Below are 23,699 nucleotides of genomic sequence, written 5' to 3'. Positions count from 1 at the left end.
GGGTCCCAGTACTTACCACAGTCATACTGAATAAGCCTCAAGTCAGGGAAATGTGTCCTCATGTTACACTGGATGCGATGGAGCGTGTGTGTAAGCGGGGAGAGACGGGAAGATAAAACAGAGGAGAAAAGAGATTGCTGGTGTCTGAGGGAGGGAGGTGGGTGGCAGCTGTGCATGGTGATAGGCTTTGCCTCTACTGGAGGAATGACAAAAGTGAACCTGTGGAACGAGGGCACACATTTAAACGCAGTGTGACACTATTATTTTCAGATGCAGTTTTTATACTTCATTTCTAAATCAAATAAAAGTTTAGTGCTTTATGTATGTTTGTGAGCTATACCTCTCTATGACCTCAGAGAGAAGTTGAAGCTTGTCCTCTGAGTTGTTGATGGCTTCCTTCAGGACTTTGCTCTTTTCCAAAATACTACTGATATCGTGTGACTGAGCAGTGAGGCAGGAGCTATAACCAGAGTAACTCCAGTTGTTTACAACAGGACGTGGCGGAGATGGACAAGGGCCTGGGAGGAAGGTTAGAAAGTCCAGCACCTCACGGCCATACACAGGCCTAGCACTGCAGTGCAGCTCATTGATGCGCATGATTTGAGAGATTCTGTCATCTCGCTGAGCCTTTCGCCTGTCTGCAAGCCATGACTGTCAGAACCAAAGTAACAAATAAGTAAGAGTTACAGACACAGACAAACAACTAATTAGGTCACAACATTTTTATACTAAGAATAAGGGTACAGAAAATGTACCTAAATGCATTATGATGTAGTTACTGATGCTTGCATTAAGAAGCATCTATATTTGCAAAATATTACACACTCAGATGTGGGTTGTCATTAAACTGAGATTTAAAGTAGAAACAGTGTTATGCTCCATTTTGAGTTATTAAAAATTAATCAATGTAAGATTAACAACTCCATTTCTTACCACGTAGAAGGGGGAACGTGGTGGTGGCGGTGGCTGAATGCGGGGACGCTGAGATGTTGACCCACTACTCTGAGATGAGGATGTAGGCTTAGGAGTGCTCATGTGCAAAGTTATCACATCATTATTACTGTCCTCACGTACTGATGATGAATTTGCCTTCGTAACTGAGAAGTACAGAGTATTGAATGCATAATTATTCTACTTAATATTCTTTTTACCTTAATATACTGCATAAACTTCTGTCAAGTAAATTCTCAAAACCACATATGGGCTCAACTTACCTGGTGGTTCTGGGGCTGGTGGTGGTGCAGGTCCCTGTACTACTCTCAGCACAGGACGAGTGGGTGGAGTCTGGGAGGAAGCAACAGTTCGGGGTGGAGCAGCATAAACCGGAGGCCGGTGTGGAGGCTGTGAAGCAGCGGACACTCTAAGAACAGTGCTTGGAGTGCCATGTGGGTGAAGGGTGACCGACTGAGGAGGAGCAGGACGAGGAGAAGGAGGCACGGCCAGAGTAGGGATTGACCCTCCTTCTTTACTTGGTGCCTGTCGTACAACAATCTTTACAATTCCGGGTCCACTTACTATGGATGTTGGGACTGGAATTAAAAAACAGAGAGCGAAAGAGTTTACTAACTACACAAGTATTTCGCCTGGAAAGAAAGTTCAGTTAGACTGGGCACCAGACTATTGATTACAGTAGCAGAGCTATCAATACAACGTCTTGCATTTATCAAATACACCACTGCTCAAAAGTTTAGGAGTCAGTACGATTTTAAGTTTATTTAAATAAAAAAATACAGTAAAACAGTTATATTGTGAAAAGTTATTACAACAGACTTCAGTGTCACATGATCCTTCTAATATGCTCAATATGGTACTCAAGAAATATTTCTTATTATTAAAAATGTTGAAAAACTGCTTCTTAATATGTCTGGATCTGGAAACACTGATACATTTCTTTCAGGATTTTTTGATGAATAGAAAGTAGAAAGAAGATGAATAGAAAATAGAAAAGATTTATTTGAAATAAAAATCCTTTGTAACATTATAAATGTCTTTACTGTCACTTTATAAATTGAATGCATCCTTGCTGAATAAAATAATTTCTCCAAAAAGAAAAAAAACTATTCTGACCACAAACTGAATGGTAGTTCAATTCTACAGTCTTTTAACTCTATAGAAGAATGGACAATTACAACTTCATAAATTTAACCTGCATACATTAGACTTAAAGGAACAGAATAAAACAAAAAACGAGAAATAAAGAAAAATTCTGAAATGAGAACAATTTAATCCACTAACTACATAAAATATATAACAAATAAATAAAAATGCAAAACAAACCAAACCATTTCAAACATCATGTACCCTCTACAACATTTGAATATTTGCAGTGTTGTTTGCATTTATCTTGTTTAGATTTAAAATACTTAATTCAACTGTACCTATTAAGTAGCCAACAAACCATCCAAATAAGCTGTCACATGCAGTTACAAAAAAAGAACCAGTGACAGAATACCCATGCACATGCTCTGCTGAGTAACAGGTAGTTTGGTACCCAGGATACAGGCTGTACCCAAACAAGAAGGAACTCAAGGACAGCACCAATACCTTGAGTAGCGGTGAAAGGTAATGCTAGTCCAGAGCAGGTTGGGGTTGTGCTGGCAGGGTAGGGATTTGCTGAGCTGCTACCTGTCTGACTAACTGTGTGAAGAACTGCCACCTGAGCTGGCTGACTAATAAGGTGGTGCTGCCCACTACTGGAAACCAGATGCATTACATTTCCTAAAGGGCACAACCACAGAAGAAAGTGTTAGGCTACACCATACACTCACAGAAAGACTGAAGGCGTGCAGGAAAAGCGAAACCTATCCAAAAGCAGGCAGTGGATTATATCCACAAAGATTGTTTTTTTTTTCTATTTATGTGGAAGACAGTGGATACCTTGGATGGGTCGTGGCTGTGGAACAGGGACCTGGTGCAGCGGAGTCCCAGAGAGTGTGAGCTTGTTGCCCTGTAGCTGGAAGGTTACTGGTTTACTGCCCTGAGAGGACGACACTGGTCGGCCTGCCAGGGAGGCCAGCTGAGCGATACTTACAACTTCACCAGCTGTACACGTGGGAGATAAATGAAAATAATTGAACTATGTGCAACTATTGTTTCATGGCGATAAACAATGAAGTGAAACAAGTGTGATGCAATTAACTTACATGGCAAACGAGCCTGCATATCTGGACTGAGCAGGACCCTTTGAGTCATAATGTTGCTTGGTGGTTGAGGGGGAGCAGACACAGTTGTGATACTGGAGGGTGCTGAGGGACGCACAGTCACTGGCTGGGGGGCTGGTGGCCTGACTGCAGGTGCAGAAGGGACGCTACTAGGAGCCACTGGAGCTCTTAATGTAGTGACAGGAGTAACAGGACAAACTGAAATAAGAGTAAAATGTTATTCTCTTCCCAATTACACCATTACGTGAAAGACACTGACCAGGATGTGAGGCTTGGACCCTTGAGCTGACCTTGAGGTGCTGGCTGGGAGGGAGCTTGTGAAGGGGTAACCTCTGTGATTAGAGGCTTTGGAGTCTGAACTGTGGTGGTGGAAGGACACGCTGACCGAGGGCTGTTCACTGTTGAACGCCCATCAGACTTAGGAAGAGGCTGGAGCATCCTGCAGAAGCAAGCACATGCCGAAACTTTATTAAAAGATACGTACAAAATCAAAAAAAAAAAATCAAAAAAAAAAGAAAGAATTTATTTAACTCAAGAGAATATATTATACATCAGAATTGTGTGCTTAACTATTTTAAACAACATACCTGTTGACCTTCATGCGAACAGGCTTCGGTCTGGGAGGAGGGTCAGGGGACTCCATGATTTCCTGAATAAGCTGATGTGTCACTTTCCTCTGAGGCAGGAAAACATCTGCCTGGTATCGAGACACGCGCTGCTCCAGGCCAACCAGGTCAAATATGGACAAGTCACAGCGCTTTGAAAAGAATATAATTTTTTTAATTAACCTTCAATGAGGGTTCGGAAAAGAAAAAAGAAACACAAATATGACTTAAAAAAACTTCTGAACATAATGTGATCAATGGACAGGGCTACTTCATTGTTATTTACATATGGGAATGATGGAAAAAACATGGAAAAATATGAAAATACAGAGCTCGAAGACTCCACATAAAAAAACATGTTTATTTGTATAGTGCTTTTCACAAAACATTGTAATTTTGGGAATACTGCCCACCCCTGTCCAAAAGACATAAGAAAATAATAAAGGGTTCAGAATCAGATCAAAGGTGTCCTGCTCCACCATACTGCGAGAGTTTAGCTCTAATCCCAATTAAACACACCTGAACAAGCTAATCAAGGCTGTATACAAAAATGCCCCATATTCCCTCATTCACTATTCCCTACATCATTCTACTAATACAGTCCACTAAATGGGTGAATGAAAGCAACACTATCTCCTGGCAAGACATGGGAAATTATGCTGCATTCACACCATGTCATAATTACCGTAGTCTCAAGATGACAACACTTGACGTTATATTCGGAGCTGTTCACGTCCTCGGACTGTAAATGATGCGTTTGTATGGCACCACTATCAATTATCAATGCCTAAATGAATCTGCAGCGGTCAGGTGGTACAACAGTCACATGGTACAAGTGGGAGCTCTCAGACAACTCCCATTTTACAAGCTGTAATTATGAGCTCTACGAGGATGTGAACGCTTTTTACAAGTTGAAATCACATAATGGCAGTAATTACAACATGGTGTGAATGCATCTTTAATGTAAAACACTCACAGTGCATGGGTATGTTCTAGCGGCTAGCCATTGAAGGTACATCGGTTATACACTCGTTATTGAGGTGCACTGTGGGATTAACCATGGTTTTGGACAGCACTACAAATGGCTGTCCCTTCAAATAGTGCACTACATTAGGGTATAGAGTGTGATTTAAAATACAGCCACTGTCTTCAGGATTACTATAAACTAGGGCTGGGGTAAACGATTATTAATTAAACGATTAGTCGGGCGATTATTGGAATTCATTATCCTGTCTGTTATTCGCATATCTCTCGAACCGTTACTCCTATGGATTTCAAACTCGACAGCTGTCTGGGCACGAGTAAGTGCAGTGCCAAGTTTGACGTTGTTTGGATGAGAAATGCAAAAGATATCGGTAAATATATCGGTAAAAGAAGCACTTAGAAGGTTGTGGTTTAAAAATAAACATTCTGACATAAACACTCTGTCAGCTACAATGTTTACTTCTGAATAATATAGTATAAAATTTTCTGTTTCAAACTTTCACATAGCATCTTTAGGTTATAATAACATAAATAATTCAAATCCAGATTTAGATTTTCAAAGATTTATTATAAAAACTGATTATTTCCCCCCAAAAATTCAATAAATTCATGACACTTTTTCCCCCCAAAATGCAATTAATCCATTGAATCAATATAAAAGTAATTTTTCATATTTAAACTGTTGAAAATACACAACAAAGTACGGTAAGTTGATCCACATATGACAGCCTCTGAACTCGGTCAATACTAATCTTATATACAGGCACGTACTGGACTAAAAAAACATTCAATCAGCCATCGCTAAGAAATACCTCCTGAACTTTTTTGACGGCGATCAGCTGTAAAATGGCTTGGTCCTGCTCGGTTTTCGTTGACTGAGTACAAGAATTGAAAGTTTTTTAAAAGATCCCCTGGGGTTAATGTGTCAGCGTGACAGAAGTTTGATGCTGTCGTTTGAGAACAAGCAACAGTCGGCATTTCTCCTCCTCCCGCGTGCCTCATCTTCTTAATCTCCTCATGTAAATGATTAGATTTCGATGGCTTACGTTTCTTCCCTACGGCAGAAACCACCACAGGTTCATCAATGCCGTCAAATGTATAAATTTTTTTGTTTGTTTGTTGGTCAAAAAGTACAAAGTAGATAAGGAAAACTAGGATGCCGGGTGTATTCAAAGCGCCGCCGTTAACGTACTGTTTACAATCCGTGGAATGGTGCGCTGTGATTGGTTGAGCGGATTTATTGCATTCTGCAGAGAAAGGAGACTGGCGTTTGTCGTGGTTTGGAAAGAAAGGGAGAAAACATGACAGAATAACACAGGGGGCGGTGTGTGTGTGTGGCGAGCTGTACCTCCGGGAATGGTGAAAAAAATAAATAAAGAAGCGTCGACGCAAAAAATATGATGTCGACGTAATTTTGACGTTGAAGCGTCGACGCACCGCTACAGCACTACTATAAACTTTGATGCAAATGTGTTAGGGCAGGTTGGAGCTAAACTCCGCAAGACATTGGCCCTCCAGAAGCAGGACTGGACACACCTATTATAGATAAACAAGCAAACTTAGAGGATAGTGAAGGTTTAGTAATTGCTGGTCTTCTACAATTTACCTCAAATGGTGAGGTCTCAAGAGCCCGCTGAACCAGTGAAGCAGTAGAATAGATGATGGCCTTTGTGATGAAGGGAGAATGTATGGGCCTTGGATCAAACAGGTTAGGGTGATTACACACTTTCCGCAGCTGCATCAGGATGTTGATGACAGACATGAAATGACCACTGGCTAAAGTCTCTCGTGTCCTGGGAGTACATGGGCACAAAAAAAGACAAACATTAAGAAAAGATAAAACACACCATCTAAAGTATGAACAAAGTTAGCCAATTAATAATCATCCAAGGCCTGAGCTTCAAAGTATCTTCCTCAACCCAACCCATGACAGCTTGCCCTGGTTACTCACGAGGCCTGGGCCATGAAGTCATCATAGAGAAAACGCTGTCTTTTCGAGAGTCGACAGCGCACAACATGCTCATATTTTTTGGGCATTTGTTTCTCCACATCTGCTTTTATTCTTCGCAGCAGAAAGGGTCGTAGCACCTAGAAAGAGAGGGAGATGAAGGAAGCTTATGTAAAGCCAAATGCATAAATGCTTCCCTGTAATATTACAAATAAACACAGTTCCCATGTTTCTCTTATGAACTTTGCCTGTGTTTGCGCTACATCCAGAAATGAAATGGGTCAAACTAAATGTCCAACACACTTCATAAACTGGTACTACCTTGTGAAGTCGTTTGATCAAGCCCTCGTTGTATTCCTGGCTCCCTTCAATCATGCCAGTGAGCGGGTTTGAGAACCACTCCTTGAACTCACGGTGGGACTGGAAAACGTGAGGCATGAGGAAGTGCATAAGAGACCAAAGCTCCATTAGACTGTTCTGGAGAGGGGTACCTGTGAGCAACAATCGCCTTTGACTGCATGGAAGACAGAATTGAGAGGCAAAATAGTAAATAAACTCATTACATTCTCATAATTATATGGGCTTTACACATAAAACGTAAAAAAAAATTAAGTTAGAATGAAACCTGTAGTGATAAATTATCAAGTGCATCATAGAAACGACTGTATACAAGTACCTGTTAAAGTTGAGCAAGCTTTGCCAGCGCTGAGACTTAAAGTTCTTGATGTTCTGGGCTTCATCCAGAATAAGGTACCTCCAAGACTTGCGTCTAAAAGCCTGATGATCTTGCAGTACTAGCTTATACGAGGTGATGCAAACATGGAAAGCATTGGGTTTGGTCCAGCCCTGAGAAATTATAAAAAGAGAAAAAACTATTCTAAAATCACAAGGATTGAAAGGCTAAATGAACACAATAACTGCTTTAAAGTGTTTTGCAAGGTGTTTTTAAAAGGTGTTGTGGCAGTTTAATTCACTAAACAATCATCTTTGGCGTAAGAGACAGTCTGGAATCAAATAATCATTTCAAAAGTAATTTATTTCTTGCAAGAAGGCCCAGTTGCCACACAGAAGTCACAAGTACAGTCTGTGGAACAAGTGTGACCAGGAGAGAGAGGCAGGCCAGTCTTTATACTGTTATCTTCAAGGTTCTCTAAACACTCCATAGATGGATAAGACACTCCACCAGTGATCCTATTATACACTGAACTTTAGTTTAGCTTAACTTACAGCCTGCAAGTCCTAAATTGGACAGCCCTTTGACCTTAGGGGTCAGGGCTTCAGCCTTCAAAGCTCTCCCCCTCTTCTCCTGCTTCGCAGGCGTTTCACATCAATCATTATATCACATGGTCAGCAGCACACATAGAAGTCAATCCTGTGTATGTTAATGAAAATCAAAGTAAGTAATGAAAATCTAAAATCTCCCATTACAAAGGTCTTTTTTGTGTTTTTAAAATATCTTAATTTGTAATAAATATGCTCATTATTGTATTCATTACTTGTCGCTTGAGTTTGCGCTCCTTCTGGCTGCCATAGTAGGTGAGGATTTTGAACCCTGGGCACCAACGCTTCAACTCCATCTCCCAGTTGAGCATTACACTGGTGGGCACAATGATCAAATGTGGACCCCAGTTACCTGTAAGAGAAACAGAGAAAATGTTTGTCGAACTGCATATATCAATTTTATTTTCAAAACACATCATAGGGATTTATGTATTTATGTGGACTTCTTACCCTTTACACAAGCTAGATGAGCTAACAGAGCGATGGTTTGGATTGTTTTGCCAAGCCCCATTTCATCTGCAAGTATGCCATTGAGTTTCTTCTCATTCATGGTGACTAACCAGTCCAGTCCAATATGCTGGTACTCACGCAAAGTACCATGAAGCAGAAATGGAATTGGTGTTTTGACCTTGTATTAAAAAGAAAACAAACTGCAGTTAATGATAAACAGAAACTGTGTTCTTCAGCCATTGTTTCTGAGGGTTTGTGTTGCTACCTTTGTTGTTGCCAGTGTATATCCCTTAGGTTGAAGGCTCTCAGCAGTAGCAGCAATGTGGCTGATTTCTTTCTTAGGTCGGGGAGCTGTCGTGACAGTGGGACTATGGTCTCCCTCTCTCAGCAGAACCTCCATTCCCTCACCTCCATCATCATCATCATCATCATCCTCCTCATCATCACTCTCCTGCACATCCTCATCCACCTCTTCTTCGTCACTGTCTACAGCCGCTTGGGAACCTGAATATTGAGTGGATCACAGTAGGAAAATCGGATGATGTGCTTTATTTGGACATTTCATACAATAATTCATAAGATTCAATGGTTCTATCACCATACATGTCAGCTCACCTGAGGAGGAGCCACTATCATCAGCACTGTCCTCTCCTTCCGTCTCTTCCTCCGCTTCCTCCTCAGTTCCCTCTGATTCTTCTGAGGAATGTGGTGATGCTGAGGGCTCCTCAAAATCAGAGGCATACGCTCCTCTGTACTTCTCTAAGAGCTCTTCCATGCTCATCTCCCCTGTGAAATAAAGAAACAACAAGTAACAATATGACCTCAAGAAATTACTGCTTAAGTCATAATTAAACACTCTTTGTAAAATATTCAAAGGTTTGGAGTTCAGCAAGATTTTTTTTTTAAAGAAATGAATACTGTTATTGAAACTGATAAAAAAAAAATGACAGAAAAACTTATGATGTTTAAAAAGCTTTCTAATAAACGTCAAATTTCAAATAAATGTGATTGAACTTTCTATTCAAAGAATCCTGAAAAAGATGTACCACGGTTTCCACAAAACTATTAAGTAGCACAACCGTTTTAAACACTGCTAACCAAATTAGCACATTAGAATGATTTCTGAAGGATCATGTGACACTGAAGACTTGAGTGACGGCTGCTGAAAATTCAGTTTTGCCGTCACAGGAATAAATTACATTTTAAAACGTATCAAAAGAGAAAACAGTTTTAAATTGTTTCACAATATTACTGTATATTACAATATTACTTTTGATCAAATAAATGCAGCATTGGTGAGCAAAAGCGACTTAAAAAAATAAAAAAATTATATATATATATATATATATATATATATATATATATATATATATATATATATATATATATATACCCCAAACATTTTACCATTAGCGTGTTGTGTGTATTTCAATTATAGTGCTACACTTAAATATATTTCAGTATTTAATTTACCCTCTTTAGCAAGGTCGTCCAGTTCCTCTGCATGGTCTCCCTCTCCTTCAATAACTTCCTGGGCTGCAATAGTGTCTTCTTCATCTTTCGCTGAAGCAAAGCATAGAATCATTCAAGTGATATCTTTCTGTCCAAATCAATAGGATACCCAAGTTAAGTGTCTGTCTATCTACCGTATTTTCCGCACTATAAGGCGCACCGGATTATAAGGCGCACCTTCAATGAATGGCCTATTTTAGAACTGTTTTCATATATAGGGCGCACCGGATTATAAGGCGCATAGAATAGAAGATACTGCAGTCAAACGTTTGACTGGGTTTGCGTTATGCAGTGGTCACCAACCTTTTCAAGCCTAAGATCACATCCAAAGTCCAAATGTAAACCAAGATCTACCACTTGCAAAAAAATATGAAAAAACAAGTGGCTGAGCTGTAAAACCTTGTTTATACTCGACGCGTCCGCATGAGCGCGAAGGTAATACAAAACTAATATCCGTCTGCTCGGGCAGATTCGGCTCAAAGTCGTGCATCTTCGGATGCGGAGGCGCGCGAGCGGCAAAATGACGTCATTGTGATAGCGCGCGCGCCTCCGCATCCGAAGATGCACGACTTTGAGCCGAATCTGCCCGAGCAGACGGATATTAGTACATCTCATCACACCAGCACCCAGTTTGCGCGTCTAAATCAGTTGTATGGTCTGGTGTTCAGTCTAAAACAAAACAGTTGCGTCAAGTATAAATGCCTCGTCTGTTTGGGGAGGTGCGCGCTCAGTCAGCGGAGGCTCGCGCTCCGGTGCCAGGCGAAAGTATAAACAAAAGGTTTAAGTCAGCGGTTGTTTTACAGACATTAATATAAGGCGCCAGATCCATATATAAGGCGCTCCGGATTATAAGGCGCACTGTCGTTTTTTGAAAAAATCAAAGGCTTTTAAGTGCGCCTTATAGTGCGGAAAATACGGTAAATAAAACTCTACTAACCATCTTCTTCATTGGCACTGAATTCTTTGTCTTCATCTTCAACTGTAGAAGATGAAGCATCTGAGGCCTCTTCTTCTGATTCAACAACCTTTGCAAGGAAAAATAAGTCTATTTAAATATGTGAGAACTGAAGAAAAAAAAAAAATATATATATGATGCCATACTGAAACATCTGATGTGAACAGTGATGGACCACATGAATCAGAGAATTCTGACAAGGAGTCAATGGCTGCGTAAACACTAATAGGTTTTGGAGGTGACAACTGCATTTAGGGTGTGCTCACACTTGTAGTTCGGTTCACTTGGTCCTGACCAAAAATTAAATAAATCTTTTTTCTCAGTCCTCTTGTTTGGTGTGCACCAGGTTTGGGATGGCAGTTTTAATCCTTATTCAAATGAACCGCATTAAAAGAGCAATCACACCAGGGTTTATTTTAATCTAACCAAACATGCCAAGTGTGAACACACCCTTAAACAGTATTTAAAGGATTAGTTCACCCCAAAATGAAAATTATCCACTGATTTGGTTAGATTTCACTCTTCCGTCAGAACTATACTCACGTACGGCCATTACCGAAGCCAGAGATTATGGTCTATAAAGTTATAAATAGGGCTTTTTTTTTATACAAAAACACATTGCTCCGCTTCAGAAGGCCTTTATTAACCCCCTGGAGCAGTGTGGATTATTTTTATGATGGATGGATGTGCTTTTTTGGGCTTCAAAATCTAAGGAACAATTCACTCCCATAATAAAGCTTGGAAGAGCCAGAATATTTATAATATAACTCAGATTGTGTTTGGCTGAAAGAATAAAGTCAAATACACCTAGGATGGCTTGAGGGCGAGTAAATTATGGGATAATTTTCATTTTTGGGTAAACTAACCCTTTAACTAGAGTGCATGTGACCAATGAGTGTTGGAGTTGATCCTGGGAGATTGCTATACCTGGGGGAGGGTTAAAGTACTGAGTAGCTGGTCCAGAGGCAGAGTGCCCTCCTCCCTCAGTAACTCTATCTCTCGCCTTTGTGTCTCTGCATCATTCCCCTCTTGCTGCTCCTCTACCTCTATGGTCTCTTCGTCATCATCCTCCTCACAAGGCGGCTCAAAGTCTCTATCTGCAGCAGAAAAGGGACAATTTATGAACTAACTTAAAGTGTAAATAATAATTTCCATATCAAACCATACTACACACAAAAACACTCACAAGAGCAGATTTTCAATTCACTAAATGTATTGAAGCACAATCATTGTGTGTACAGAGGCCCCACAGAATTTGGACACTTGAGCCATGTTTTTTCCAATAGTTCTTATTCGATCTACGTCATCAATGTTCGCGGCGGCCATGTTGTTGACATAGAAACCACGGCAACTGTCAGTCTGTCAATTGACAAGCGAGGCAGCATCGGTATTATCGCTGTATTTTTTTTTTTAAACAGCGCGATGGTGTGTTGTGTAATAGGGATGTCCCGATCAGGTTTTTTTGCCCTCGAGTCCGAGTCCGAGTCATTTGATTTTGAGTATCTACCGATACCGAGTCCCGATCCGATACTTCTATAATACATAAAAAAAGAATAAAGAAGAGCGAAAAAACAGATCCAGGATGTTCCTTATTTTTTATTTAATTCACCTTATTTTAACATTCAACAACTCTGTTAACAAACAGAGCACTTCTGTGAACAATCAAGTAATAAATAACAAATTCTTCACTTTTGGACTTTAGTGCAACAGTAAATATAAAAAAAAGTCTAATATATAAACAAATAGCACCTCAACTTAAAATACCCGGCAGGCATGTAAACAAATAACATATAAAAGTGCCACAGTGTTTGCAAAGCCGGTAATGTGCTTTTAGGAACTGCACTCCTAACTCTTATGCCGGTTTCACACTGCACGCGAGCAGAGCGTAAGCAGCGCAGGAGCAGTGCGTATGGTGAGCAGGAGCAGGACACGCGCGTTTTGCTTTCACACAAGCAGCGTTTGTCACGCGCGGCTGAACCGCGGCGTGTGTACAGACAGAGTACTCTATGGGTAAGTTGGCATTGCTTTATTTCGGTGTATGTATTTACATGGTGTATTTTGGCCATGATCAATGCATTGTCACTTTAATTAAGCGTAAGCGGCGCAGCAAAAATAGACTCGGCGCAGAAACGATCGCGGCACTGCGCGTAGCAGGAGCAGAGCAGAGCAGCAGTGCCGCGATCGTTTCTGCGGCGAGTCTATTTTTGCTGTGCCGCTTACGCTGAATTAAAGTGACAATGCATTGATCATGGCCAAAATACACCGCAGTTTTACCCAAAAAGCGCATTGATGATATCTATTGTGTTTTAAACAGTCAATCAAATGACCAACAGCAATTTAAAAAGAAAACACATGTCCAAAAACAAACTTGTTGCCAGAACAATAAAAACAAAGATGAACCAAAAGTTATATAAATGAAATTATTAATAAAATAAGCTTCTTGACAAGTATTTTCTCTTAAATGTATTTGAAAATGAAATAAAGCAATGCCAACTTATCCATTATAAGAATCCTCCTGCTCACCATACGCACTGCTCCTGCGCTCCATACGCTCTGCTCGCGTGCAGTGTGAAACCGGCGTAACTCTGTGGCACCGCATAACTATAGATGTGTTAAAAAATAATGAGAATATATATACATATATATCCGAGTCCTGATCGGGAGGTAATGTCCGATTCCGATCGAGTCTGAAAACACGTGATCGGGCCCGATTTCCGATCACGTGATCGGATCGGGACATCCCTATTGTGTAATACATGGCTGTTCTAACAACAGCAATAAGAACCCCGGAGTTAGTTTTTATGCTATACCGACTGTCAGAAAACGTGAAGGGAAGGAAACAGAGGAGTTGAGCCAGCGCAGGAGAGACTTGTGGCTAGCTAGGATAAATATAGGCTAAACTTTCAGCCAACTCCCCACAGCAAAGTCTGTTCCCATCATTTTACCACATGTTAGGGGGGATTGGGGGGCATTAATCTGGAGTTTCTCTATCTTGTGGCCAACCTACCACAAGATAGGAATTAATTTTTCTCAAGAAAAAAACAACTCACTGAATGCTGTAAACATACAGAGAGAGATATAATGCGTTTTTTTTATTATAATAACAACTTTATTTAATGATACAAGTAAAAATATAATATGTAATATAGTACACATACTTAGCAAAATACTCTCTATAGCTCTTTTTTTCTAGCCAACTAACGTGCTATAGTCTATATATTATGGTCATCAAATGGCTTTCCTGAGGTAAATGTTATGTGACAATTGTTCTCCAACTGATTTATTGACCCCTTTGTTTGTATGATTGATTGGTCGATATTATGAGGAATATACATTTCGGTAAGTTGTAACTTACTGTATCTTTCAACATTGTTCATTCGTGTTTATTTACTAGCTAGAGATGATCGGTTCACGTGCCGCTAGGGATCTGTCACGTCACATTTACAAGCGCCAAAACGGTGCAGATGAATTTCGTAATAAAAGTGACAGAATCTGAGAGCTGAGATTTTTTTATTATCATAAGTAACCTGCTCTGTCTAGTCTGTCGGTCTCCGTGTCCTCTTTGCTTCGCGATTTTTCTGTGCGTGAGAAAATGGATGTGTGGCGTGAGAGCGTGTGTCTCACGGTGAATGCGTGAGAGTTGGCAGCTCTGGGAATCCGGATAAGTTACGGCTGGCAATAAGGACGGATCTTTCTATTATAAATAAGGCTATTGGGTCTATTTGATATGGGTCCACACCAATCAAGCTTATCTTCTCTTGATACCGACGAGATAAAGCCATTAGGCTACTGCTCCCCTCAACTCAAATCTGCGTGCGGCTAGGGGCAGGACAGATGTCATGTCAACAATATGGCCGCGGTTAGCTACTTCCGGTGTTTGCGAATAAGGCCTATACCATTGCATTAAGCTACATAAAATATCAAACCAAAAAAGCACAAGCTTAATATAATAAAGAAATACCATGTTTGCTAGGTTTTGAACGCAACATTAGATACTGTTAAAAATCAGTCTCTCTGTGGAACTGACCTCATACATTCACTAAACAAATTTTGGTCGACTAAGCCTCTTCTCGATGACTAATGTTTAGTCGCCTATTAGGGGGCAGCCCTAGGTAATTTAGTTCAAAGATACTTAATCTGAACAACAACACAGTAAAACAAAACAAAAGTCAGTCCTCACCATCCTCATCGACAGCATTCAGCTGTGGTTCTTTTGAGACAGCTGCAGTGTCTGAACTGTGTTCAGGAGCTGCATGCAGGGACTGACTTAGCAAGTCAGAGTAACGCTCTGTCTGACCCACAATGAAATCCAGCTGGAGATCTAGGGCCTTCTTCCGCTTCTCCTCCAGTCTGGACTGTTGCTTATACTGGACCACCTGTGTACAGAAATGGGCAGGAAACAGTTAAAGTGTGAATCATTTACAGTCTTTAGTACAAAAGATTTTGTCCAAAAACAAAACAACATCAATGAAAGTCACCTTCTCAACGCTGCTCCAGAAGGCACGGACCTCCTTGGCAATAGAAGAAGCAACTCTCCTCAGTTTGGCCTGCTCCTCACGTTTCGCTCTCTCTTCCTTCTGCCTAAGCTCCTCATGGTGGCGCATCACCATCCGCACAACCTGAAAATTAGTTCAGACTGGTGAGATTTTCAAAATACAAAAAGCATGTTTCAAATAGGATAGCCTGAATGTAACATTTACCTTTCGGGCCACTCCTCTTTTCCATCGCCTCTCTTGTGCAAAGTCTGCAGAGAGCCACTGCATTTCCTCACAGAGGTAATCCCAATGAACTTTTGGCCGGACTGGTTCGGTTAAACGAGACAGACGTTTTAGGGACCAGAAACCTTCACGTTTCAGTGCAAGGGTTCGATGTTCTATTTCTGCTTCCTGTTAAAAGTAAAAAAACAAGAATAAAGTCCACTTATGAATGTCAATCACTGTTTCAGAGAGTAAGTTATGTAATTTGTCCTTCTCTCACATGTTTTGCTAGTTCTGCCATGTCTGTGTGCTTCGGGGTGGATTTCATGGTGGTTGTTTGCTCTGACTGAGAACAGCATCCAGAACCGTGGGAGGAAGTGGAGGGCATGTTTTTGCCATGAGAGTTGAGTACAGGTGAGCCTCTGCCTGTGTGAGAACGCATCCAGTCACTGGATGAGGGAGATGGAGATGGACATGGAACGGGGGAAGAGGAAGGAGTAGAGGCTGCTGTAACCTTGCCTGCAATCCACTGGCAAACCTTGGGACAGACAAATAAAACAGTGTATCTGACTGTGACAGCACAATATTATTCAGCGTAGAGTACAAAGGAGAGATAGAGTGACCCAGAAGAGATAAAAAGAGCTTCATAAAAACAGGAAAGTCTACAAGGACATCTTGGTGAGCAAACATCTTACAAGATTTCTCCTTATTTCTAAATAATACATGCTACTCTAGGTGATAAAACAGTTTCATACACTCAGCTCTATTTTCCTTCCAGATTGTACTTGAATTTTTTTTTATAAATGTAAGAAAGTGAGTTGAAGCAGTGACAGACCGATATATATTCCATTTGGAGATTTTTGGCATCAGTCAGAAACTATGCCAGCGTGGCTGATTGAACAAACCTTTACTTTCCCCCTTTTTGTGAATTTAAATATTTGGTCAAATAAATGTCCACTTTAATGTCAGCATATTTGTTAGGCTTAAATTGTATTTTTCTACATAGTACATACCGAAACCTATATCGGTCAACCACTAATTGGAAGAAGCAGGATCATCGCATCAGCTTGCAACGATCAGATTTGAAGGATGCCTGTCACCTCTTACCTTCAATAACAAGCCTTTTCTGTCTGTCCTGCTCTGCCCATGCTGGAAAACACACATGGCTTAATATACAGCCAAGAAGTGCACTAGCATCAGACTATGGCTTTGAAACTGTTATGGACTGTGTACACAAGCTATCTGAATTATAAAAACACTTTTGCTGACTACCTCTGATGCCTTCATTGTGACTAAACATGAACAATGATGTAGCAGTGATCTTAAGTCTAATTTGTTGTATTTGATGTACAAGTCATAACAGTTAATAGTTTGGTTGCTTTTACCTTGTTCGCTGCTGGACTGGACATAGAATTGCTATCCTCATTCTGGACCTCCATAGAACTGTCAACCTCTCCATCGCTGCTCTCTTCTACAGAAGCATCAAGTGGCTCCAGGATGGTGTGTTGAACATTTTGCATTGTTGACAAAAGTTTGTCCGGCAACTGCTGCTGCTCCAACTCCAGTTCACCTCCTAAAGACATTGAATCTTGGCATGCTGTAGCGGCCGATGACGGTTTACACTGATTCCCCTCCGGGACAACACTAGATACAGTACTGCACATATCTCCAGTATATAGAGTAAAGTGGCTTTGTGAGTTATGGAGTTGTACTGAAGCTGATGAAGTGTTAGCAGAGGATTCATTTTGTAGCATCTTGCCAGAACTATTTGATTTATTTATGTTTTCTTTCACAGATCTGTTCTGTGAAAGAACATTAGAAGTGGAAACAGTCTGAGAAGACAAAGAGAAAGTGTTTGAGACAGGGCGGTCAGCAGGTAACGTGGCATCCTCCTTTACTGTGGGAGTTCCAGCTGTATCAGTTTTAGCAAGGCACTCTGAAGCTTTATTTAATCCATCACTGGGGGATCCAGCCTGGACAAGGGAGTTCTGATTGGTTGAGATCCTAGCTGACAGAGAAGAAGGTTGCCTAAGGATAGGGTTGTCAGCCTTCTTTAAGATCAATAGCTTTGGGTCAATCGTGCCACAAGACAATGAAATTAATGACACACCTTGTGATTTCTCCACTACATCAGATTGTTGCTGCTCTTGCACAGAGTTAAGCGTGACATCCAACACTGTGGACGTTAACCCTGTCAATGTGTTTGCAAGATCAGTGGGACTTGAATCATCATGTTGCTTGACAATTATAGATCCTTCTTTTTGCATAGAAGGTATGGTCCTTAAATCTTCTGTGGGTTTGAGTGTATCAGAATGAGTCCCTAGATTACACTGGGCTTGTGAGTCTTGTGTCAGTGTTTCCATTGGTTCCTCCTCTTCTTTGTCAGTTAACAGGAGCTTAACTTCACTGTGAATGGCAGCTGATGTAAAGCAGGGCACAGTGCATTCATATACAGCAACAGTTGACTGGGATTCGGGGCACTGCACCAGAGACTCCTCGCTGACCTCCATCTCTGCATGCTCGGACTGCCCGTCTATCTCACTTACAACCAGCCATGTATCCTCCAAATCTGGCTGCATTAAAATACCTGCATCAATCAAATCTTTCACCTTGACAGCATTGAGAGCCTCTGCACTCACTTCCTGCCTTTCTTCCACAGTCACGATATCTGGGTTGTCATTCAGACATATCTGAATTTGTGAGAGTTTATGATCTGCTGGAATGGACTCTTGTAATTGTTGGACCATAGAGTCAGAAAGATTTGGCTGATCTGATTCTTGACCCTCTAAAGTCACACAGTTCTCTGTGTGAGCGAGCAGCATGCTCCTATCCTGTTGGTGATTTGAGGACATAGATATTTCTATTGGATTGGCACTGTCATTCTGCTTCAAATCAGAGGAGCCGCAAACCATGACTTGTGACCTTTCACTCACAATGGGGACCTGTACATTGTCAATGCATGTCACATGCCCAGACAGCTTTGGTTCATCAACAGAAATGTTGTGAAATACTTCTTTAGCAGCCACGTTACAACACAGATCTCCATCAACAGGGACTTTCTTATTGCCATGTCCCTCCCTTGCACTAGTCTCTTTACCCAACAGAATTTTTGGGGGGGTTTCACTTACATGTACATACTGAGAGCTTAGCTCTTGCACACACTTTGTATTCTCAGGCGGGGTGGGCACGCCAGGTGTTTTATGAAGGGGGCTTGTCTTTTGTGTAGCCCTTTGTGTTTTACTGCAGTCCTCTGAGGGATAACAGCTGCCCTTATCGGAGTCATTTTGCATGCTATTTCCACTCTCAGGGGTAATGTGCTGCCCCCCTTGTTTTGATGATGAATATCCTGAGCAAAGAGAATTTCCGCTAATACCTTGTTTTGTTCCCTCAGCTGACAAGTTTTGTCTACCTGGACTGACGGCACCTTCTTTGTTTGTTTTAGGCAGATCTTGTGTGACAACTTCCATAGCCTCCTTAGAGTCAAGTTTACTAGCCTGCTTCGCTGAATTTGCCGTATTTTGTTCTTGTAGGACGTCAAACGCAGATGATGCGGCAGTCTGATTTGTCTGAAAAGGGGGAGTTGTTTGAAGCTGCTCCAAGTCTCTGTCTGTTGTCTTAACTGCACTCGAGACTGGTGGCATGACTTCTGTTCTTGGGTCACAGGGGCTTTCTCCAAGTGTGTGCGTTCCACACTTGTTCTTGTGGTCCAATTTGATTGTCTCTGGAGGCAAGGGTCCCTTTTCTGCCTCAATAGGGGCAGTGACACCCCCTGCATCTCCAGGGTGTTGGCTCCAATCTTGGCAGTGTCCTGTGCTGGATCCTTCCGCCATATCGACCTCCCTGTTTGCAAGGCTTGATTGCTTTGAGTTACACCCGTAAAGCAAATCCTGTTTTTGCCCAATACTATCAGTCCCGCTCTCAAAAAGTTTGTCTGAGGGAGTCTGACCCTCCAATGCGTCTGTAAGCTTTTGTGAGTTTTTATCAGTAGCTGACACCAGTCCTCTTTGGACCACCAATATCTCCTCGGGTTCCTTGATGTCGCTGCTTCGTTGAACGCGAGTGATGATCTGTTCTTTACATGCAGCCTTTGAGTCTCCTTTCTGCTGCTGAGATCCAGTGCCGATGTTAACCGATGACGGTGGTAGAGTGGCAGCTGCGACTGGCTGCAGGGCATGCTGGGGTGGCCCAGCCACATTCTGTGCAGCCGCGGAGGTGCCACCCAGCACAGCCACTGCCGGACAGGTGTGCTGCTGCACCGCCTCTTCCCCAGACTGCCCTGCTTCAGAACCAGCAGTGCTACACACTGAACCTGAAAGAACAGTGAGTCGCGTCATAACTAACCCTTTACAAAATGCAAAAATACATGAAACGCATGTTGAAATGAACATCTAAACCAATAAAACACCTATGTGAAATCTCCCAACATTTTTTGGTCAAATTTTCATTTTTGTTTCAACATAATTTTTTCAAGCAGTATTTAAACATGGTGTTATCAAAACTGAGAGAGCGAAAGCAAGGGGTGGAAGATTTAAAGAATTTTATGGGTGACAGACATTCGTTTTGTGGGAAGTGTGTAATTCTACTACAGCTGCACATTCTGAGTGGGTCTGCATATAACTAAAAAGGGATGAAATGAATAAATACCTCTATGTGATGAAGCACCAGTCTCTTCCGTGATTTCCACTTCCAGGATGCTGAGATCAAGGGTACCGCTGCATCTGAGGGTCTAAAGATAAACATTAGAGTGAATTTCATTAATGTAACATCAAATCTATTATCCTGAAGTTACAGCAAGTGCATAATGCCACATGAAATAAAAACGTGTTTTTTAGAATGCAAATTATAGATGAATTAGCTGCAGAAGGACTATGTAATCTCCTTAAAACCCTATCATTTCTACGTGGTCGGTGGTTAAAATGCAAGTGTAGCAAAATAATTTAGAGCAAACTCGAGTAAATGGTGTTTGTTGGCAGTACTCGCTTTTAGAACTATAGGAAATGCTTTTTTTGCTTTCAAACTGCCGGCTTCTATCGAGCATATACTTAACGAAATAAAATATTGTGGTTTTGAACAGGAACATTAATTCCCCACACCTTTTAAAACACATCGAATCACTTAAAGGTTAAAAAGAAAAACTGTTGTATAGCCGGACATATATAGCCGGACAAACAGTCTCATTCAGTACAATAGTGCGGGTGCTTCACGTTCAGCTAGCCTTTAGCGACGAGTTAGCTGCTACAGCTTTTTCAGACGTTATTATCCCACGATTGTTCATAAACTTCATAAGATAGTATGCCGGTTAACGTGTAATATCGAACACAGATAAGGAATGCAAGCCGGCAGTTCTGTATACAAGAAGCGGGCGCACACACATGGGCCTTTAGCAGGCTAGCAAGCAATGCTAATAGCTTATAGACGTTGCAATGGAGCCGACAGACACGATAACGTTTCATTTATGTTCTAGGCGTTTAAATGACAGGGAGCTACATTCCTTGACTGTTTTGTGTAATAGTGTGTGAGAGGGTGACTGTTATTATCTAACTCAGACAAACACATTGATATTTACACACACCGATAAATACACACACCGTCTCAAGCTCTCACGCGCGCGCTGAAAACACTGCTCGGGCACTGAGCGCGCGTGTATACATCGGCTTCCATAAGAAGTTATGCAATGATCAAGAATAAACTATATCTCGTCATTATCCATATCGATGGTTTTTAAAGACTTGTCAAAAACAAACATATTATTGGATATGTATTATAACACCTATTACAGGAACGACGTCTTGACGTCACTGCGCGGGGTCACGCTACACAAAAATGCCAGTCAACTAGCGATGCCCGATTCGCGAACAAGTCGTTCTTTAGAGTCGGATCTTTTCGAAATGAAAGTTAGTTTCATACCCGATTGTTAATTTTTTTAAAAAATTAAGCTACATAATCGTATGAGAGTTTTATAAAGAAGTATACGGTCACGTAATTGTTTGACAGTTCGATCAACACGCATACGAAACAGTTGCACTTTTTATTTTTAATAAATATCATTTTAGCATTTGATTAAAACCTTTGTAAACTATTTGGCAAGATATGAGTGCATTTCAGTACTTTTTAATGTATGCAATATTATATTTAGGTTCCAAATAACTTGTAATTACAAAAGTAATAAGGGATAGGTAATAAACAGCTAAATGTGCCTACATGTAGCTTTATTAGGGAAGTTATTTAGGGACCACTGGATGACAAAGAATCACTGAGTCGGTTCTTTGCTCGAAATAACTGATGCGCAGAAATGAGTTGGACTTTCCATCACTAGTCAATAATTCTACAATCTGTCATGCTTACTATATACTGGATTAACTTTATCATCATGACTTATAGCAGTGCATTGGTTGATATTAAATTTTATATGAATAACTGCTTTAAATAAGGACACTTTAAACGTACTGGAGAATAAAGTAAAACGCACAATATAACAACTTGGTTGTTGTTGCACTCGCAGTGACAGACGACAGTTTCGTTTCCAGCTTGCCTTCTCAAAAGTGTGCGGTACAAAGGAAACCGGAACCCATCTGACTTACTACGGATTTGGGTACAATTCTGTATTTTGCAATTAAATTAGACCATACGGAGGTAGGTGCAATAATACAAATGTGCAGTTGATCCAAATCGATTCAGTTCAATAAAGGCCGTACTTTACTCTTAATCTTACACAACCCATACTTTAAGCACCCGAGCGCTTGAAAGTCAACTTGTCCCGCCATGTCAAAATCCCCCCCAGTGACCCCCTTACCCTCCTCCCCGCCCTCTTCTATCACTTCCTCCCCAGCATCCCCCCCTCCTCTCACCACCGCCATCTTAAGTTCCCACCTACCTGAAATTTCCGAGCACTTTTCTTTTACTAAATTCTCGCTGAAGGAGTCGCCATCCGCTTCAAATCGTACTCAATCCGTGTTGAGACTATTCCGAACTGTCTCTCGGTACCCAGTGAGGTACTGGCAGGTTCGTAGGATCAAGTTAAAGAACGGTCCGAGAGAGACTGGGTCCGGAATCGCTGAATCTAGCGGTTGCGGGGAGGAGACTTTCGACGCAGCGAAATGGAGGAACGAGCGACTGCTGACCAAGTTGCGGAGCGAATAGACATCTCGCGAGACGTGCTTCAGCGCGCACTTCACTCACTGCAGGCTTCTGAGACAGCACAGATACCTCAGCCGTTACTGAAAGTTCACTTTGTTTTTCTATTTCTAACAAACCCATGACTTGTTTTCACGGAACTTTATAACACATATTTGTTTTTTCAAACTAGTTTTTAAAATATTATCTCTCACTGCCTAACTGGCAGCAGTTTGACAAGGTAAACGTTATTAATATGATTATATCCACTAATTTTAGATTCATTTTAAGGAAGTTTTTAACCACAGACACTAACAAATATTATGCTAACAATTATGACTCGAGATACACTTTCAGATCTCCTGAATTTTACTTATGGTGACAATGTTTTAGTGCACATGGGCCACATATTAATTAAAAGAACATATGCAAAGTTTAGTCTGATAAGTCACAATTTGGATCTGAAATTTTGAGAAGGGACAATAATACACCATGCATCATTTATACTTGTGCAATGAATTAATACACTAACACATGTAAATAACCAACCATTTGTTTAATAATTAATCTTTGTTTTTCTTTTCAAGAGGGAAAAGGACATATTTAAAATGTATAAAATTGTTTTGCTCAAATAATTAATCCAGAATGTCCTGTATCTCAAGAGTATTTCTAATCCTATAGTTTAGCTGCAAGTACAAGACGTGCACTCCTTTTGTCCAGTCAACAGATGCCTCGTGCCACTCTGTGTGTTTGGATGATGGTTGTTGGAGACTTCCAAAGGCTTCAACTGTGGAAAACATAGACATAACACACATACGTGCACTTCTCTCCCAAAGTATGAAGATATACCATTTTCTGAACTGTATAGGCTGGCTTTGATACATCCCCAGTACATTGACTTTAACATAACCAGTATATTGGAGCAAAATATATCACTGGAGTGCTTTGCTGGACAATTATCATACCTCTGACTTATTTCAACAAGTGAGTGCA

At 41.0% G+C, this 23,699-nt stretch overlaps 1 protein-coding gene across 4 annotated transcripts in view; it reads right to left on the bottom strand.

The window, feature by feature from the left end:
* Positions 1–23,096, bottom strand: part of srcap (Snf2-related CREBBP activator protein) — a 30,552-nt gene extending 7,456 nt beyond the window's left edge. The window contains exons 1-28 of one of the 4 annotated variants that reach the window (XM_082151195.1): positions 22,468–23,096; positions 20,238–20,319; positions 16,979–19,902; positions 16,701–16,742; positions 15,874–16,131; positions 15,597–15,782; positions 15,375–15,515; positions 15,077–15,272; positions 11,824–11,993; positions 10,879–10,966; positions 9,903–9,992; positions 9,045–9,215; positions 8,695–8,933; positions 8,430–8,607; positions 8,195–8,331; positions 7,375–7,544; positions 7,020–7,212; positions 6,702–6,838; positions 6,357–6,543; positions 3,749–3,918; positions 3,452–3,600; positions 3,144–3,359; positions 2,878–3,042; positions 2,545–2,718; positions 1,215–1,529; positions 934–1,097; positions 341–651; positions 17–219 (exon numbers count right to left, since the gene is read on the bottom strand). In XM_082151195.1, coding sequence (XP_082007321.1) covers positions 17–219; positions 341–651; positions 934–1,097; positions 1,215–1,529; positions 2,545–2,718; positions 2,878–3,042; positions 3,144–3,359; positions 3,452–3,600; positions 3,749–3,918; positions 6,357–6,543; positions 6,702–6,838; positions 7,020–7,212; positions 7,375–7,544; positions 8,195–8,331; positions 8,430–8,607; positions 8,695–8,933; positions 9,045–9,215; positions 9,903–9,992; positions 10,879–10,966; positions 11,824–11,993; positions 15,077–15,272; positions 15,375–15,515; positions 15,597–15,782; positions 15,874–16,131; positions 16,701–16,742; positions 16,979–19,423 — 6,895 coding nt within the window. In that variant the 5' untranslated portion in view covers positions 19,424–19,902; positions 20,238–20,319; positions 22,468–23,096. Of the gene's footprint in view, positions 1–16; positions 220–340; positions 652–933; positions 1,098–1,214; positions 1,530–2,544; positions 2,719–2,877; positions 3,043–3,143; positions 3,360–3,451; positions 3,601–3,748; positions 3,919–6,356; positions 6,544–6,701; positions 6,839–7,019; positions 7,213–7,374; positions 7,545–8,194; positions 8,332–8,429; positions 8,608–8,694; positions 8,934–9,044; positions 9,216–9,902; positions 9,993–10,878; positions 10,967–11,823; positions 11,994–15,076; positions 15,273–15,374; positions 15,516–15,596; positions 15,783–15,873; positions 16,132–16,700; positions 16,743–16,978; positions 19,903–20,237; positions 20,320–21,181; positions 22,357–22,467 lie in introns of those variants that run through there. The other 3 variants (XM_082151196.1, XM_082151198.1, XM_082151197.1) reach the window with 3 other exon arrangements.
* Positions 23,097–23,699: the final 603 nt, after the last annotated feature.

This window comes from Leuciscus leuciscus, assembly GCF_965113295.1.
Source record: "Leuciscus leuciscus genome assembly, chromosome: 21".
NCBI classification, from domain to species: domain Eukaryota; kingdom Metazoa; phylum Chordata; class Actinopteri; order Cypriniformes; family Leuciscidae; genus Leuciscus; species Leuciscus leuciscus.
This window is presented reverse-complemented; position numbering and strand designations above follow the sequence as displayed.